This window comes from Crinia signifera, chromosome 3 (genome assembly GCF_055691185.1).
Source record: "Crinia signifera chromosome 3, ASM5569118v1, whole genome shotgun sequence".
NCBI classification, from domain to species: domain Eukaryota; kingdom Metazoa; phylum Chordata; class Amphibia; order Anura; family Myobatrachidae; genus Crinia; species Crinia signifera.
In genome coordinates, this window is record NC_139219.1 from 200,132,851 (window position 1) to 200,150,523 (window position 17,673).

Consider the following 17,673-nt stretch of genomic DNA (forward strand, 5'->3'; position numbering starts at 1 on the left):
ACTTTATCACTGACCTGCCACCCTCGCAGGGATTCAACACCGTCTGGGTAATAGTGCATCATTTCTCTGTAATGGCAAATTTTGCTCCTTTGTCTGGTTTGACATCTGTCCCTCAGTTAGTGATTTTCTTAATTCGTAAGATTTTCAGAATTCATGATTTACCTTCTAAAAAATTGTCTGATAGAGGAGTCCAATTTGATGTCAGATTTTGGAGAGAGTTGTACACAGCATTGCAGATCAAGATAAGATCTCCTGCTTATCATCCGCAGGCTAACGGTCAAACCGCCATCTTTATATTTCTTCCACAAAAGACAATTGGGCTGAACTTTTACCGTGGGCTGAATTCGCACACAACTTCCATTTCCAATGTTCCTCAGAGACAACTTCATTCCATGGGGTACTATATATAGTTTCCATCCTAGAGTCCCCGAGTTCAGAACCAGTATGTAGCAAAGAGGTCCAAGCTACTGATATAGCTCTCCAACACTTTTCAAGATCTGCTTTATTCAAGACTTATTCTCAGTATAAAAAAAAAAATTCTGACAGGAAATGTTGAGCAATACCAAATCTCAATCAAGGAGATTTGGGGTGGCTGTCTACAGGTAACATTGAACTTTGAGTTCCCACAATGAAGTATGTTCCTCACTACATTGGTTATTGCCCAGTCAAGCTAAAGTTGCCCTCCTTTCTTAATGTTTCAAATTCCCATATGTCGATCCTGAAACCATTGGTACTGAATAATTTCTGCCCTACTTTATCATCAACCCCAAAAGTGGAGAGTCAAAGAGGCACTGGATTCAAAGTTGAGAGAATTCTGGACTCTGGTGCAGATTCGGGCTTCTTCATTATTTAATTAATTGAAAGGGCTACAGCCAAGTAGTCAGAGGGATTGGGGCCAGGCCCAAAGTGTGTAATGCTCCTGCCAGCCCAGCAGCATGGGATTATTTCACTATAGCCTGTCTTGTGACTTGGTAGTTCTACCAGATCTAATTGTTCCCTTAACGCTTCTAAATTTTCTTATTTTTCCTGCTCCATTCCCATATTATTTAGTCCTTATAATATTTAAATATATTGGCCCCGACTATTTACAAGCAGCAAGTGGAGCAACTTGCAAAATTACCACAGATTTATTAGAGGTTATGGTAGGGAAAGGATTATGAACGTTAGACGTAACCAGAATTCATATGTAACCCTCCATAAGGGCTCATTAGCCAATTGTGCCACTGCCCATCTTGACCAGTCCTGCCAATACTCCCCGCTGCTCCCCCGGGACACGGTAGTACCCGAGAGTCATAGCAGACATTGGCTTCCAGATTGTGTTCTGCAGCGGAAATCCTGGAAGTGCAGCAGCCTGTCTGATTGGTCATCAGCACAGCCAGGTAGATGGCAATCTTATTCTGGCCAGGCGTGAATTTACCCACTATCTGGGTAACCTAATGCTCCCCAGCTCTCAGATTAGCCCTTTAAATGCCAAGTGAATTTGTCAAAATTGGTGTAAAAATTTGTCAAGCAAACATTTGTATTCATCATAATGACCTGTAATGTTTACCTTATATAGGAAATATATTTTTTACACAAATTATATAAATAAATGTGAGCGATGTTGGCATTATTTTTCGCTGATATTTTGCACATCTCTCACAGAGATGTTGCCATTTTTAGCCGATATTTTGTGCATCTTTCACAGAGACGTTGGCACTCTAAGGGTTAATACACTTAAAGTTCTTCACCTAAAAACATACATAGATGGTTCATATTAGCTATTATAACACTCATTTTGAGCACGCATCTTATTTTGCCTAATGATATGCCATCATATTCTATATCTAGCACCCAGCATCCCAATAATCCTCTCTATCAATATTCTGCTGCCAAAAATGTGCAACCACATCTATTTGTTTAGTGAAATTGTGTCTGACATTAAAATAAATTACACATGACTCCTTAATTCTAGAAGACATTTAGCAATATCAGAGTTTCTTAGAATAAATGTAACCTTCCCATTGGCACCTTTTTAAATTGAGGTCCCGGGCAGAACACACATCAAGACGCAGCCAGCAACAGAGTTCTAAGGGAGCTGATTTATCACTAGTGTCTTATCATTTGAATTAAACACATTAAAGAAGAAATTAATTAGTATTTTCTTTAATAACGTAACATGAACATTGTTCAGTAAAGTGCCAAGTTAATTATCAGAACCCATTGATCATTTGGTTTGCATTTGATTTTCATCCACCCTTGAAATAAATAGTAATGCAAGTATTTCAAGAAGAGCTATTCAAACGCTTTTGACGCCATGGCCCAAAATTATCAAAGGATGCATTTCAGTCTCTGGTCTAGTTTTTGTTTAATGTCCTTTGTATTTTTATCAATGAAACTGCATAATAATACACAAGCTTACTTGTTGTCACAGGACAGTTGGAATGTAAATAAACAGAATAATAAAACACCATGAAAAACTAAAAGTCTGCATATAGGAAAACATTAGGAAATGAAATAATTTGCCTGTAAAGCAAGTTGTGCAGGAAATATAATTTCACTGCACTCAGTGTATCCTGGTGACAATAAGGTGCAGAGTCTGTTCATAAAGGACATAAAGGACAGTGGCGTCACTAACACCTCTTTCACATCGCAAATGCTGTGTCGCCCCCGGGATTTGGACAAAAAGCAGATGTCACACGCACAGGGACATCAGAACGTTTTTAGGTTGGAGGGGCTCCAACATATGTAATTTTGGTTCCCCTGGTGGAGGAGCCACTTTTCAGAAGGGGGCAGTCCAACCAAGTGGAGAAGGAGGCAGTCTGATGGGGAGGAGAAGAAGGTGCATCATGGCGAGGAGGCAGCATCTTGGAGAAAGATGCCGAGTCTGAGTCCTACCTGTGTCTCAGTCGCACCATAATCTGCTCCCTCCATTTCTGTCACACCATCATCTCCTGCCTGGTCTCTCACCATATGCCCCACTCTGCGTTTCTGTCCCCCGCTCTTGCCTCCTGCACTCTGGGCTAATTCAGGATCCAACCCGCATTATGTTTGTTGTTTTTGTGCTGCGCTTGCACAGGAGGGGTCCTGCGCTCACACCACAGAACAGTGAATGCCTTTGTCTGATTGATAGGCAGAGGCGTTCACGGAGAGAGAAAGGGTCGTATCTCCCCTGTTTTCATGGAGTGTGCCATGATATGCAATTTCCTTGTCCTTGCAAGCCAGCCTGTGACTGCAAGCCTGAGTAAGGTTAGACTTACCCAGGCTGCAGCCACATAGTGAGACTACTTATGTACCCTTCAATCAGTCCCTATTTTATAATAATGTACAATTTATTAATATATAGTATATTTAATACAATGAGTAATCTTTAAAGAGACTGTTTTAAAGTTTACTTACAAGACATTACAAAACTCCATTGCATAGCAAATGTGTCTCACTTGTTTGCATGTTTGCTTTAAATATCTGGCTATTCCTTCCTACCCTTCCTAAGGGTCTCTCTCATGTGTGTTTGCTATGCAGCTGCCATATGTTGGGATTGAGATGTGGTAACTGCTGTTTAAAGAGCTGTCAAAGAGGGTTCCCGGGATCTCTGCAGCGAGTGCATTGTCCGTACACATTGACAATTTCTAGAAAGCTTAACAGACCATGAACACAAAAAGGAGAGGGGAGTATGTGCCGGAGTGTCTACCTTTCATCATATAGGGCTCTCAGCTAGGCGGAAAACGTCACTTCACAAAAGTATATGCTTTATGAACAGAAATAGTTTGTGACATACAAACCAGCATATCTTGCTTTATCCACAATTACACCACATTAAGGGAAATGTTTGTTCTTTATATTTGCACAGTATATATTATATGTAATACAAAAATATCCCAGTTCTGACAGAATATAATATTAAAGCTGCTCTACATAAATTCAAGTTCACAGTATTCAGTGTTTATCTGTTGTAGCTAAACTCAGCCATAAGACAGTGAGACATTTGAGTACAAGTAAAGGTGCACATACACGGTACAATATTACCCGTGTGTTTTGAACTAGATTGCATCGCATCGCATGTGATTTGCATGCTATTTGCATGCAATGCGATCAGGACCTAGTTCAAAAAGCACGGGCTGCAAATACTTTATGTGCTGTGCGATGGGATGCCCGCATAGCACCATTGTACCATGTATGGGCACCTTAAGGCAGGGCAGACAATGAGAAAGGTTTCAAAGTAGCTGATTACACATCTCAGCACCCGTCACACAGGTGTATATGTATGAAGCAGTTATAAGGGAGAAGTGATAAGTGCCTGGTACTTTATCACCGGCCAATCAGCTCCTGACTGCTAAGTTACAGGCTGGGTTTAAAAAATGGACAGTTAGGAGCTGATTGGCCGGTGATAAAGTACCAGGCACTTTATTACTTCTCCTCTCCCTTATCACTGCTTCATACATCTACCCAACAGTATGAAGAGGAAGATATAAGTTACTGCTCAACTACCTCCCAGATCATTTCCCCAAACACTACACTTCAAAACTTGCCAATTCCCAAGAAGCATAGTACAGTCACTGAATATGGAATACTGTATAATGGTTACCATGTTAAGCACAATAAAGCTTAACATGGTAATCATAGTACAGGTTTGGTGCTAGTCTAGCACTATACAGGGCTGGTATAAGGCTTCTCAGCACCCTAGGCAAAATTTCAACCTACTGCCCCCCATACTGCCACCAATACCCACTTGCCTTAAGGCATACTTGCCTAACAATCTGGAATGGCAGGGAGGCTCCCAAAAATTGGGTGGTCCTCCCAGCCCCCAGGAAGGTGGGCAAGTCCCCTGCTTTCCCTGTAGACATCCTTTTGAAACCCACAACAGAGTGCAAGGAGGAGGGGGCAGCAAAGTAGGGAAGTATGCCTCAAGGGAAAGTATGGAGGTGAGGTCTTAGAAGTTCCACAGCAGCCACCTGCATTAAGTACAGTACAAAAATGAGCTTTATAGACATCCTTGATTTTTTGATAGGCAGACTCGTGGGGCCCCTCCAGATCCCAGCACCCTATTCATTAAAATAACTGGCCACAACAATTAAGGTACTGACTGTAGCAATCATTATCATCACTGCACACTTGCAACAGCTCTACCTTTAGTGCAAATCAGAATCAGAATCAGCTTTATTGGCCAAGTATACTTGCGTATAGTATACTAGGAATTAGATTTGGATGGCTGTGCAACAGCCAGGAAGGTAACAGATATGTATAACACGTACAGATATGTGCCCTGGGGACAGTTAGGACATGTGGAACATATCTATGCTGAGCTGCGCAGCACCTAGGCAGCCATTTGCCCGTGAGGCACAGGACTAGGGGTGGCACCTGTCAGAGGTGGCATGGCAGGCTGCCTGTGAGTCTGTTAATAGTGATCACCAGTGGCAGTGCAGGGGATGCTACTGCTATGAGGTTTTAGGGGCCCCAGAGCCTAGCAGACATCCCCCTGCACCCTTTTGAAGTTTTTTTTTTTTTTAAAGTGTGCCCCCTCTTGGCGGCTCCTCCCTTCAGCGGCAGTGATCTTGAATCCCGGCACTACTGAGCATGGTGGCTCCCCCCTTTCCCAGTGCCAGCGCCAGCGCCGGACCCAGCCCCGCCAGATGCAGTGCTGATCCTCTGACCCAGTGGGGTGGAGGGGAGAAATGACATGGTGGCTCCACCATCACTGATTGTGAAACCCGGCTCTCTCCCTCATCCAGACCCAACCCCGCCGGCTGCAGGGCTTATCCTCAGAACCGGCAGGGGAGTGACTTGGTACCCCACACCCCACCCCAGCATGGATCATGGAGCAGACTCAAGCTCTGTGGGACAGACAAGTTACACCCAGGTTAGTGCTTCCATGCCCTGTCCCCAGCCCAGTGCCGGCAATCTAACTAATCATCCCCTGTCCGCAGCCCAGTGCCCCCCCATCTAACCAATCATCTCCTGTCCCCAGCCCAGTGCCCCCATCTAACCAACAATCCCCAGCCCTGTGCCCTGTCTCCAGCCCAGTGCCCCATCTAACCAAATACCCCCCAGCCTAGTGCCCCCATCTAATCAACAATCCCCAGGGCGGGGCGTGGTCACGGAGGCGCGCGAGTAGGAGAGCGTTCTTACCTCCCTGTCCCTGCCGCCTGAGAATGTGTGCTCCCAACCCATGAGTGATAGCGCCCGGCAGATGAGTGCTTTACCCGGCTGCAGAGTTTAGCTGTGTCCCTGGCGGTGGAGGCGCTTCGAGTGACGTCAGAGGCAGGAGATGTGCCTCCGGCTGTGAGGGCTGAGACGCGTACTGGAGCTGCGTGTGGCACGGTGTGGAGGCTGTAACGAAGCTCCCTTCTTTGGAGCTGTAGGCTGACAGGGGAGGACTACGGCTGTTGGTGGAAGCTGAAAAGGCTGATTGGAATGGGCCGCTGTTTCTGAGGGAAACCTGAACGGTGCGGTTTACGTCCTGGGCAGTGGACACTGCTGGGTGAAGTAAGTGAGACCAACCTGATTGGAATCAAGACTGGTGGAATTGCGGTATCACATTGTGGGGTGTCTTTCCCTGTGAAGAGCTGCCCCAGCAGGTGTGAGAGGCCTGGCGGTGTTTAAACTCTAAAAATATCTGTTGGAAAATACAGCAGATTAAGAATCCCCAGCAAGTGTCCCCCCATTTCTAGAGACTTTAGGCACCTGGTGTGAGAGGCCCGGTGTGAGGCAATACAATCCCAGGAACGAACAGTCGCAGTCGAAATCCCCCCCCTGTCTCCTCTCTGCTTGAACTGGTGCTATAGCGATAAGGCTTGGTGCAGGACTTTTTTTTTTTTTTTTTTTTTTTTTGAGGCATCTGTGATAAGTTACACCAGGGGTGAGAGGCCTGGTGTAAGGTAATATAATCTCAGAGACGATCAGTTCAGCTGGAATCTCCCCCCGCTAAGAGCAGACCAGAGCCTGGGGTAGTTGTGAGCGGTTAAAACGGCCTGTGAAGTGACTCTCTGGAACTACCCTAAATATTCTGCACTGCTCCTGAAGCGGTTTTCTGTTTGCTAGCCTTGATATCCTGGAGAGAGGGTGCGAGGCACCTACACCTATATTTGTGAATATGGGTAAAACTGGCCAAAATACGGCCGCAACGAGATTGGAAAAATATGCCCGCACTCAGACTCAGGCCGGGAGTAGCTCCCACTCCAATACACCTGTAACAACACCTGTTAAGGGAAGCAATCCTCAACAAACAGCTGAAGTTACCTTGCAGCAGGTGTTGGACGCTGTGAACAATTGTGAATCACGGCTAATGGAGCAGCTGGGGAAAGTTCAGTCTGACATATCTCTGCTGAGGAATGATGCACAAAAACTCAGAGAAAGAACGACAGAAGTTGAGAACCGAGTGTCACAGTTAGAAGACACGGTTTCCCCCCTACAGTCCCAGGTTAACTCAATATCAATTCAGTTTAAAGATATGCAAAAAAAGCTCTTAGATATGGAGGGGAGACTGCGCCGTAATAATGTGCGCTTCATCGGTTTTGATGAGCATGCCGAAGGAAGGGACCCTGAAAAGTTCCTAGAGAATTGGTTAATCCAAACGCTTGGCAGAGAGGCTTTTTCAGGTCAGTTTGCGATTGAGCGAGCCCACCGGATTCCAGGACGACCACCAGTGCCAGGGGCCCCACCACGTACCCTCATCGCAAGAATATTACATTTTAAGGACAGGGACTGTATTCTTCGTTTGGCTCGAGATAACCCTAAAGTATTGTTCAATGGAAAGAAGATCTCCATGTTCCCTGACCTCCCGATAGAGGTTCAGAAGGAGCGTGCAAAATTCTGGGACGTAAAAAAGAGACTGCGGGAACTGGGGCTGAGTTACTCGATGTTATACCCCACAAAATTAAGAGTGGTGGCAGATGGTAACACCAAGTTCTTTTTCTCCCCAGAAGAGGCAGCCAGATGGCTGGACGAGTCTCGCCCGGGGGGGAAACAAGTATTAGCAAAATAATGTTCTGTGTTTGTTCTGCCTGATTGATAGTGTATATTAATTGGGTAGGTTGGAGCTTAAATTTTGTTTATAAGATAAGTTGAGGGTTGGGCGGCAGGGACGGGGAGGGGTTTGCTTTTCTTTGTGACCATTAATCAATTGTCCCATAGGGGTTGGAGTATGGAAGGCCCATTGAGTAAGGCCTGGATGTGGATCGATATTTTTTTGTTTTGTTATGTTGGGGCTTTAGGTATGTCTACAGGGGTAGGCCATACAGGGTGGGGGGGGGGGGGGCGGGGTGCTTGTGTATATGTGTTTGTTAGTCTACTTGTGTCACTTATTCCCAAATTCTACTCTTTTTAATCAGGAAGTATTGGTTGGTTTTGATCCTCTGGTAAATACAGGAAGATACCCGACCTATATAGTTCCCCTACTATTACAACTGTGAAAGTCTTGACTTGGAATGTTAGGGGGATGAATTGTAAAATTAAGAGGGCTATGGTATTGAGACAATGCAAGTTTTATGATGCTGACATTATTTGCTTGCAGGAAACCCATTTGTGTGGCAATAAGGTACTTTCCCTCAAGCGTCCATGGATAGGTACGGCATACCATGCCTCCTTCTCATCAGACTCTAGGGGTGTTTCGTTGCTCTTTAAAAAATCTTTGTTACTGGATCCGGGAACAGTGAAAATAGATCCTGGGGGGCGCTATATTTTTTTGGATTGCCGTATCAATAGTGTGGCTTTTTGTGTCCTGGCGGTGTATGTTCCTCCTCCTTTCTCCTATGATGTCATCAAAGAGGCAATGGAATTTATGGCTGGGATACCTGACTGCAGAGTAATCTGCTTGGGTGACTTTAATAGGGTTTTGGACCCGAGTAAGGACAGATGGAGGAGGGGGAGTATACGCGGTAGCAGGGAGTCTAGAAGCTTTGCTGACTTTATTAAATCAATAGGCTGGGTTGATCCTTGGAGGTTGAGATACCCTGATCGCCAGCAATTTTCGTGTTTTTCATCCTCCCACAATGTTTTTTCCCGTATCGATATGATATTTGTTTCTGAGAATATGCTTGATAAAGTTAAATCAATAGATTATAAAGCACGAGGTATCTCCGACCACTCACCATTAGTAATGGAGGTAGAATTGGTACAAGACTCTGGATGTAGGCACTGGAGGTTACAGCCTTTCTGGCTCAAACTATTAGAAGATCAGAGGGGGTTGGAGAACCAGATGGTTGAATTTTTTCAGCTGAATCAGGGGGTTGCTTCTGAATTGTTGGTATGGGATGCATTTAAGGCATTTTTACGGGGGTTGTTGATCAAGAATATTTCCGTACTTAAAAAAAAACACCGTGTGAAGGTAGAATGTTTGGAAAAGAAGGTGTGTGATCTGGAGGTGAATTACCTTAAGAGTAAATTAGATTCAGATAGGGAGGCGTGGCAACATGCTAAACAAGAAAGGGCATTATACCTGCAAGATGTCACCTGCAGTAGGTTAGTAACGGGGGCACATAGATGGTACTCCAATGCGGATAAGGCTGGAAAATGGTTAGCATGTATGATAAAACAAGATCGTCCTTCTACAATAATCACAAAAATTGTGCTTGAGTCAAGGGAGGAGGTATGGGACACCCCAAAGATTGCGCAGGCGTTTGCTGATTATTTCTGTAAAACGTATAAGTCACAGTTAAGCAAAGGGTGGGAGGAACTGGGCAAGTATTTAGAACGGGTGGAGGTCCCCAGAATCCCGACAGATATGAGAGATTTGCTGGAGGCTCCAATTACCTTGGGGGAGGTAGAAGAAGCGATTAAATCATTGACGGGTAATAAAGCCCCTGGGTTAGATGGGTTTCCGGGGGAAATATATCAGAGATTTGGTAAGATACTTGGTCCTCAGCTTCTGAATCTATTTCAGGCAATGGAGATAGAAGAGGATATCCCCCCATCGATGTCTGAAGCTTCAATTGTTTTGATACTTAAGAGTGGTAAGGACCCTTTTCAGATGGAATCTTACAGACCAATCTCGCTAATTGGTGCTGATGCTAAGATACTGGCCAAAGTTTTGGTGAATCGTATGAATAAAACTATCAATTACATCATCAATCCAGATCAAACTGGTTTTATGGCCGGTAAGTCAACATCGATTAATCTGAGGAGGGTCCTTTCATATATCCAGATTGTAGAGTCGCGAAACATCAATGCGGCAGTGGCGTCATTTGACGCCACAAAAGCATTCGACTCTATAGAGTGGGACTATTTATGGGTAACTCTTAGGAGATTTGGCTTTGGGGAGAGGTTTGTTAAATGGGTCTCTCTACTCTATAAAAACCCTAGGGCTAGAATTACAGTAAATGGGTATACAACCCCCCCCTTCCCTCTCTCGAGGGGTACCCGACAGGGGTGTCCCCTTTCCCCGCTACTCTTTGCGGTAGCAGTGGAACCACTAGCATGCTTATTGAGGAAAAGTATGGGAAGCATGGCATCTGGCTTTCCTCCATGCTTTAATTTAGTATCGTTGTATGCTGACGATCTTTTAGTCGGAGTACCCAATCCTGAAGCTGCTATTCCCTCTATTTTGGACCAGCTTGGGGAATTTGGTAATTACTCCGGTTTAAAAATTAATTGGGGGAAATCATATTTGATGCCCTTGGGGAAGGGGGAAGGGGATGTTAGGTTGTCAGTAGACTTCCCCGTACAACAAGCTCCGAAATTTAGATACCTGGGGGTTTATATCTCTAATCGCCCTGCAGATTATATTGTGGATAATCTTATTCCTTTGATTAGGGATATTAAGCATAAATGTAGAAGCTGGGTTAAATTACCGCTTACTCAGATTGGAAGAGTGAACTTAATTAAGATGGCCGCTGTACCTAGGTTAATATATGTTCTTCAACATTCACCGGTCTATATTAAAGATCTTTATTTTAAACAAATTAATAGTATTTTCTCTTCCTTTATATGGCAGTACAAGCAACCTAGGATTAAACTGGAAACCCTATATAGGGATAGGAACAATGGGGGGTTAGCAGTCCCCAATATTAAGGCCTACTATGTTGCTGCGCAACTGGTTCACTTAAGTACTTGGTTGAGGGATGGTGAGATTACCAAGGAAGCATTGGAGTTGGTACATTGTACAGGAGAAAATGTGACACCGAACCAGTGGCTGAGGTTAAAAGAGTTACGAAGTAATGTGCCCCCGATCTTAGTACAGGCAACACGGAATTGGAAATGGGTATGTAAGATCTGCAGCTATGATGGTTATGACCCGGATACCCCGTTATTCTCCCTTCCGATGCTAAAAGATATAAAAGAGCTAGTCGGTAGCGCACTTTGGGGCAGGGTTGGCATTGAAACATTGGGTCAACTGTACCGTAATGGTCAGTTAAAACCCTTCCCAGAGCTACAAGCTGAATATAACTTACCGGGAAATATGTTGTTTAGATATTTCCAGATAAAGAGTGCACTTACACGAATTGGAGAAGTAGGGGGGATTAATATTATAGAGAATCCCTGTAAAGGATTTATTAAGAAACTGAATGGGGGGAAGCGCCTATCAAAGTTATATAAGTTCTTATCGTCCTTGAGTCAAAGTAACGATCTACAGGGCTTAAGAGATAAATGGGCTGTGGACGTCCCAGGTGTGGAGGAGTTAGAATGGAGACAGATATTGGCTGCCCCAAGTAGAGCCACTATGGGAATGAGAATTCAACAGGTGCAATTTAACATTCTACACCGCATTTATATTACCCCGGCTAAATTAAAAAAAATGGATAGTGCCCAATCAGATAGATGCCCTAAGTGTGGGTTGATGGAGGGATCTTTTTGGCACCTTATATGGGATTGTGAGGCTTTACAAAAGTTTTGGGATGAGGTTAAAAGAATATTGGGGGAAATTGGAATTAACCAGAGGTTCTTATCAGCGCAAAACCTGATTTTTGGGGTATGGGAAGTAGGCCATGGGGCCTTTGCAGAGAAGCAATTAGTTGCCAATATAGCTGCGGTGGCAAAAGTTATTATTGGCAGATATTGGTTATCATCCCGGGAACCGAATGTGCAAGAATGGCTGAATCTGGTTAATGAAATATGTAATCATGAGAGGTATAACTTTGCTATTAGAGGCGCTACCCCCAAATACATGAAGATATGGGGACTGTGGACTCGGTCTAGTGTCTATAAAATGTCACAACAATTAAGATAAATAGTGGGGTAGTATTTGCTTGGGTAAGTAGCTGGGTGAGGAGGGGAGGGGGAAGGGAAGAAGGGAGAAGGAGAATTTTTTTTTTTTTTTTGTTTGTTCTCTTCACTCGTGGTCATATATATTATGTGAGATCTGGGCAATAATGCCTATAGCAAATGAGAATGTTTTGTGAGATTTGGGCAATAAGCCGTATATAAAATGAGAATGTTTTTGTAGGTAATATGCGCACATATATTTAGAAATACACTGGCACATGATTTCTGTTTGTGAATGGGGGTAGAGCTATTGGTAGGAGAGAACCCCCTCTATGGTGTGGAATTGCGTTTTTTTTTTTTTTTTTTTTTTTTCTTTTCACTCGTGGTCATATATAATATGTGAGACCTGGGCAATAATGCCTACATCAAATGAGAATGTCTTGTGAGACTTGGGCAACAAGCTGTATATCAAATGAGAATGTTTTTGTAAGTAACATGCGCACATATATTTAAAAATTCGGTACACTGGCACATGATTTCGGTATGCGAATGGGGGCAGAGCCGTTGGCAGGAGAGAACCCCCTCTATGGTGTGGAAGTGTGGTTAAGGTAGTCGTTTCCTTTTTTTTTTTTTTTTTTTTTTTTCTAATTTGTCGTTGCCTTTTTAGCATAGAGAACATAAGTAGTAATTTAAGCACTAATAAAACACTTGAACACAATTCACGATTAGGGAGGAAAGAAAATAGATGGACAAAGGTAGTTAATCCTTTTAGCCTTGACGATTTTTTTTTTTTTTTTTTCTTTTTTTCTTTTCTTCTCTCTCCCTCTCCTTATGTTCTGTTGAGTCTCTGTACTATGTTTTAGGTATGAAATATACTAGTCCAATTGTATTTGGCCGATAATAGGGGATATATAGGCCCCCAGAAAGTAATGCCTAAAGTTCGGATAACCCCAGAGTGAGACAATAATGAACAGGGGGTTGGTTTAAGAATATAAAGATCCAATCAGTTGGAACTCAGGCTGGAGTAGGTGACTGTCTAATTGTTTGTGTATGTATTGTATTGTATGTATCAACATATTACAAGATTTTGTGATTTTTTTATGTACTTGTCTTAGTGTTAAATGTGGTATTGTTTTTTTAAAAAAATGCATAAATAAAACTGAATTAAAAAAAAAATCAACAATCCCCAGCCCTGTGCCCCCAATATAACCAACCATCCCCCGTCCCCAGACCAGTGCCCCCCCATCCCAGTGCCTGTAGCTATGCCCTCCTTCCCTCCCCGATCAGCTAACTGCCCACATCCACTGCCCACCACATAAACCCCAGCCAGTACAATCGCCCGTCTTCAGGACATACTTGTGTACTTGTGTAATGAATATGTTAAAATGGGAGGGGGGGCAAAAATGTTGTGCCTAGGGGTGTCCCAACCCTAAATTTGCCCCTGCTGATCCTCTGACCTGCCCCCTCACTCGCAGGACACTGCGACCCACAGGATGGATGGCAGGACAGTCTGCAATTAGCAAGACTGCTCCGCTGTAATCAGGACAGTTGGCAGGAATGTTTATTACATGTGGTACTTTTGTGAGTTGAAATTAATTTTTTACATTTGGTAAACTGCTTAAACAGTGCATCCCAATAATAATTCAGTATGACATCTGATACTCACAAGCTTGGAGCGGTTATAATGCCATTATCTTCTCCTTTTTGAGTGGACATGGCTGTGCACCCTTCACACAGTGATGCATGCTGCAAATATTACACTCCACCTATAATCTCTATACCCCCCTCCCCCTTCACTGCACAATTGGGCAGATTTGTGTTAATACATACCCTCTGCCCAAATGCTTCCATTGACTGTTGTACTGTAAATTGCTGCTTGTGAGCACACACAACACCTTGCACCTTATATCTATACACATTGGGGGTTATTTTGGTCCACTCGCAAAAAAAATTCCTTCGCAAATGGACACAACCATGTGCACTGCAGGGAGGCAGATGTAACATGTGCAGAGAGATTTATTTTGTTTCTGTGCAGGGAAAATACTGACTGCTTTATTTTTACACTGCAATATAGATCTCACTTTTAAGTAAAAACCCCACCCAAATCTAATTCTCTCTGCACAAGTAACATCTGCCCCCCTGCTGTGCACATGGTTTTGTTCATTTGAAGAGGAATTTGCCTTTGCGAGTGAACCAGAATAAGGGCCATTGTGCACCTCCCGAAAAGATTTTCTTCTTCATTTCATTCCTTTTGCCCTTTGTAAATAAGACCGAGTGCAAGCAGGCATATTGAAGACAGAACTAATATTTATGTGATTTCAGAATAAGAAATACTGGTTGAGCCATAAAACCGGTGCCTCCAATGTGTGTAGCTGACTGGTTCACTCAAGGATATTACCATTGTTTTTCTTTTTGTAGCTTTGAATTTTACACTGCACAATTACTTACTCAATAGTATAATTAGGAAACTTACTGGAGGGCCAGGGTGTCCTGTAATGCCAGATACCCCTGGAATGCCAGATTCGCCCTAAAAAATAGAAACACAAACACATATATTTTGTAAGCTAATATACTGTAACAGTAATAATATGGTTCATGTAGACGCATTATAGAGCCCCCCCCCTTACTTATCAGACAAACCTTATTGCCAGATTGTGGAAAACTGGGGGACCCTATGCTCTCTGTTTCTCTGATATCTTCACTACTAGTCTAAGCCTGAATGCCTATTGCTGGTGAAGGTGGGTCCAAGATATTATTGTTATGTACTCTGTTATATAGAGAAGCCTCCACACATAGTAGTGCTCTGTAAAGTCCTTTTTTAAACAACCTGGTTGTCACTTGTCATAGAGAAGTCATTTTGGGGGTGCCAAATATTTCTAAAACCCGCTGCTTAATACATTTGGGTTTTCTATATATTTAATGGTAAAGGATGGGGAGTTAGATCTTAGTAAATTAGCAGGATGTACAATCACTGGGAAAATTGTGTAGTCCCACTGGGACTTTAAATGAGCTATTCACTAAATTTGCCCAAAGTACACACAGAGGTAAAATGCAATCTCATATAAACATCTATTCCCAAAAATCATAAAGGTACTGAAAGTGCAGGATCTAATAAAGGGGAATATGCAGTTTTAATCACACTGCATGGGGACAGCTATTCCATAAATCAGCCTTGTTTGCAAAATCAAATGCTTTCCTAGAGCGTTAATCTGCATTTGTATTTCACTATCAGTTATAGTCCAGCCATTATGTAAAAGCGCTAAAGCTGCTAGAAGCAATTGCTGAAATAATGAACCACATACACTGATCTCATACAAAGGGGTAAACTTACTAAGATGGGAGTTTTATTGAAGATGGGATGTTGCCTATAGCAACCAATCATAATGTACTTTTATTTATTTAGCACCTCCCATGTCTAAGATGAGGAGCCTTCGTCTTCAAGTTCCATGGATCAATAAATATGAAATCATAACAAAGTATAGCAACAAATCATATTATGAATAAATAAATACATGAGAATATAAGGCAATCCTCAATAAAATGCATTCACTTATAGAAAACATTTTTTTACTGAAATATTTCTTGTAAAATGATGTCTAAAATATATATATTTTTTTACCAGTTCATAGAATATTGAACCTGATCTACTGTAGTAATTATCTCACTGGCTAAAAGTCTGGTTTAAAACACTTGCAAATTTTCACCCGATGCAGTCCCACTTTCTGAATATGGACAAAACTGAAATCATTAATCTTTCTCCCATCTAAAGTTACACCCCCTATTAATATCTCTATCATTGTTAACAACAATGTCATATCCACCATTTCCTCCACTCCGCTGCCTGGGTGTCACTCTTGACTCCTCCCTCTCCTTTGCACCCCACATCCAAGCTCTGTCACATTCTTGTCGGTTCCAGTTACGCAACATTTCTTGCATCAGGCCTTTTCTCTCCCAGAGTGCAACTAAATTTATCATCCACTAACTGGACATCTCACGGCTCAACTACTGCAATGTTCTCCTCACTGGCCTCGCTCATTACCAACTGGCTCCTCTTTAATTTGTACTTAAATCCACAGCCTTATCTTCATCTCCCGCCGCTCCACTTCTGCCACTCCCCTTCAACAAAAACTGCACTGGCTCCCATTCCCCTACAGAATGCTCTTCAGGCTCCTCACACTCACATACAGGGCCATCTCTAAATCCATTGCTCCATATATCTCCAACCTCATCTCTATTCATACTCCCCCCCACCCTCTATGGTCGGCTGATGACTGTCATCTCTCCTCCACCCTGATCACTGCTTCTCATGCTAGAGTCCTGGACTTTGACCGTGCTGCACCCCTTTAGTGGAATACACTCCCTCGCTCAATTACACTCTCCCCAATCATGCAAAGCTTCAAACGGGCACTGAAAACTCATCTATTCATCAAAAGCGTACCCTTCCACTGCATAACCTAGTCCGGAGGCTGGTCCTACAATCCCCTGCCTCATGCCTTGACCATCTCTGCCTGCTTACATCCTGCTGTCAAGCCACCTCCCATGTAATCTGCCTGTCACCCCTTCCTACTAGATTGTAAGCTCCTCAGAGCAGGGCCCTCTACCCTCCTGTTGTCAAAGCCCTCTTCTCTTCACATTTCACTCACAGCTCTCCCATACTCAAACACTCAGCGACCATCTACGTCCACATACTCATCTCCATCTTTGCCCACCAGCCCCTAGCATTATGTTGATCAAGTCCTCACTACTTACATTTAATCTGTAGTGTGCATTAAATTGTTACCTGTACGTTATTTTTGTTATTTATCCAATGTAATGCTAAGTTTTGTCTCCCTGTACTGTTCCTTTGTATGGCGCTGCTAAACACTTGTGGTGCCTTATAAATAAAATAATAATAATAATAATAATAATAATAATAATAACAACTCTGAATTTGCTAATCAGTGCCACCCTACACAATTGAATATCAGGTTTTCCAGAACACACTGGAATGTAAATGGCTATTTTAGGGCCACTTATATTCTAGTGTAATATCAAAGACAGAAAATATTTGCATTGGCCAAAATCTATAAAAACAAACAACAGGCTGCTGCATATTTGAATATAACATAGTTACAGTATGTTGAATATAACGTGTTTGTCTCTTATGTGAAATGCTGATCATAACTCTGCAATGACAGCCAATGTATCTACAGTTACATTAATTTCTATGCAATTATATAAAATAGTGTAATGTACAGATACATAACATGAACTTCGCTCGGTCCATAAAAGTCCATGATTGGAAAAAAGCAATTACATTCCCTACGGTGGTTGCAGCACTTTCTTTATTTCTTTCTTGCACCATTGGGCCCAATGAGACTAGTTCCTATTTACAGTATAAACAAACTGATACTGTGCTCTGCAGTAAGAATATTTAGATAAAAGGATATAGCATAGGTACCTGGTCACCCTTCTCTCCTGACAGGCCAGGGAAGCCGCGTTCACCTTTAATACCCTACAAAGAAAATCCAACATCCAAGCAATCATTGTATTTCATTTCAAGCTCTGCTAACTACATTG

The 17,673-nt window shown here is 42.9% G+C and overlaps 1 protein-coding gene across 1 annotated transcript in view; it reads right to left on the reverse strand.

Annotated features, from left to right (window-relative positions):
* The window catches only part of LOC146062953 (uncharacterized), a 366,150-nt gene that overhangs the window by 151,509 nt on the left and 196,968 nt on the right, over positions 1 to 17,673 (reverse strand). The window contains exons 20-21 of the mRNA XM_083174963.1: positions 17,555 to 17,608; positions 14,588 to 14,641 (exon numbers count right to left, since the gene is read on the reverse strand). Of these exons, the coding sequence (XP_083031089.1) occupies positions 14,588 to 14,641; positions 17,555 to 17,608 (108 nt within the window). The remainder of the gene's footprint in view (positions 1 to 14,587; positions 14,642 to 17,554; positions 17,609 to 17,673) is intronic.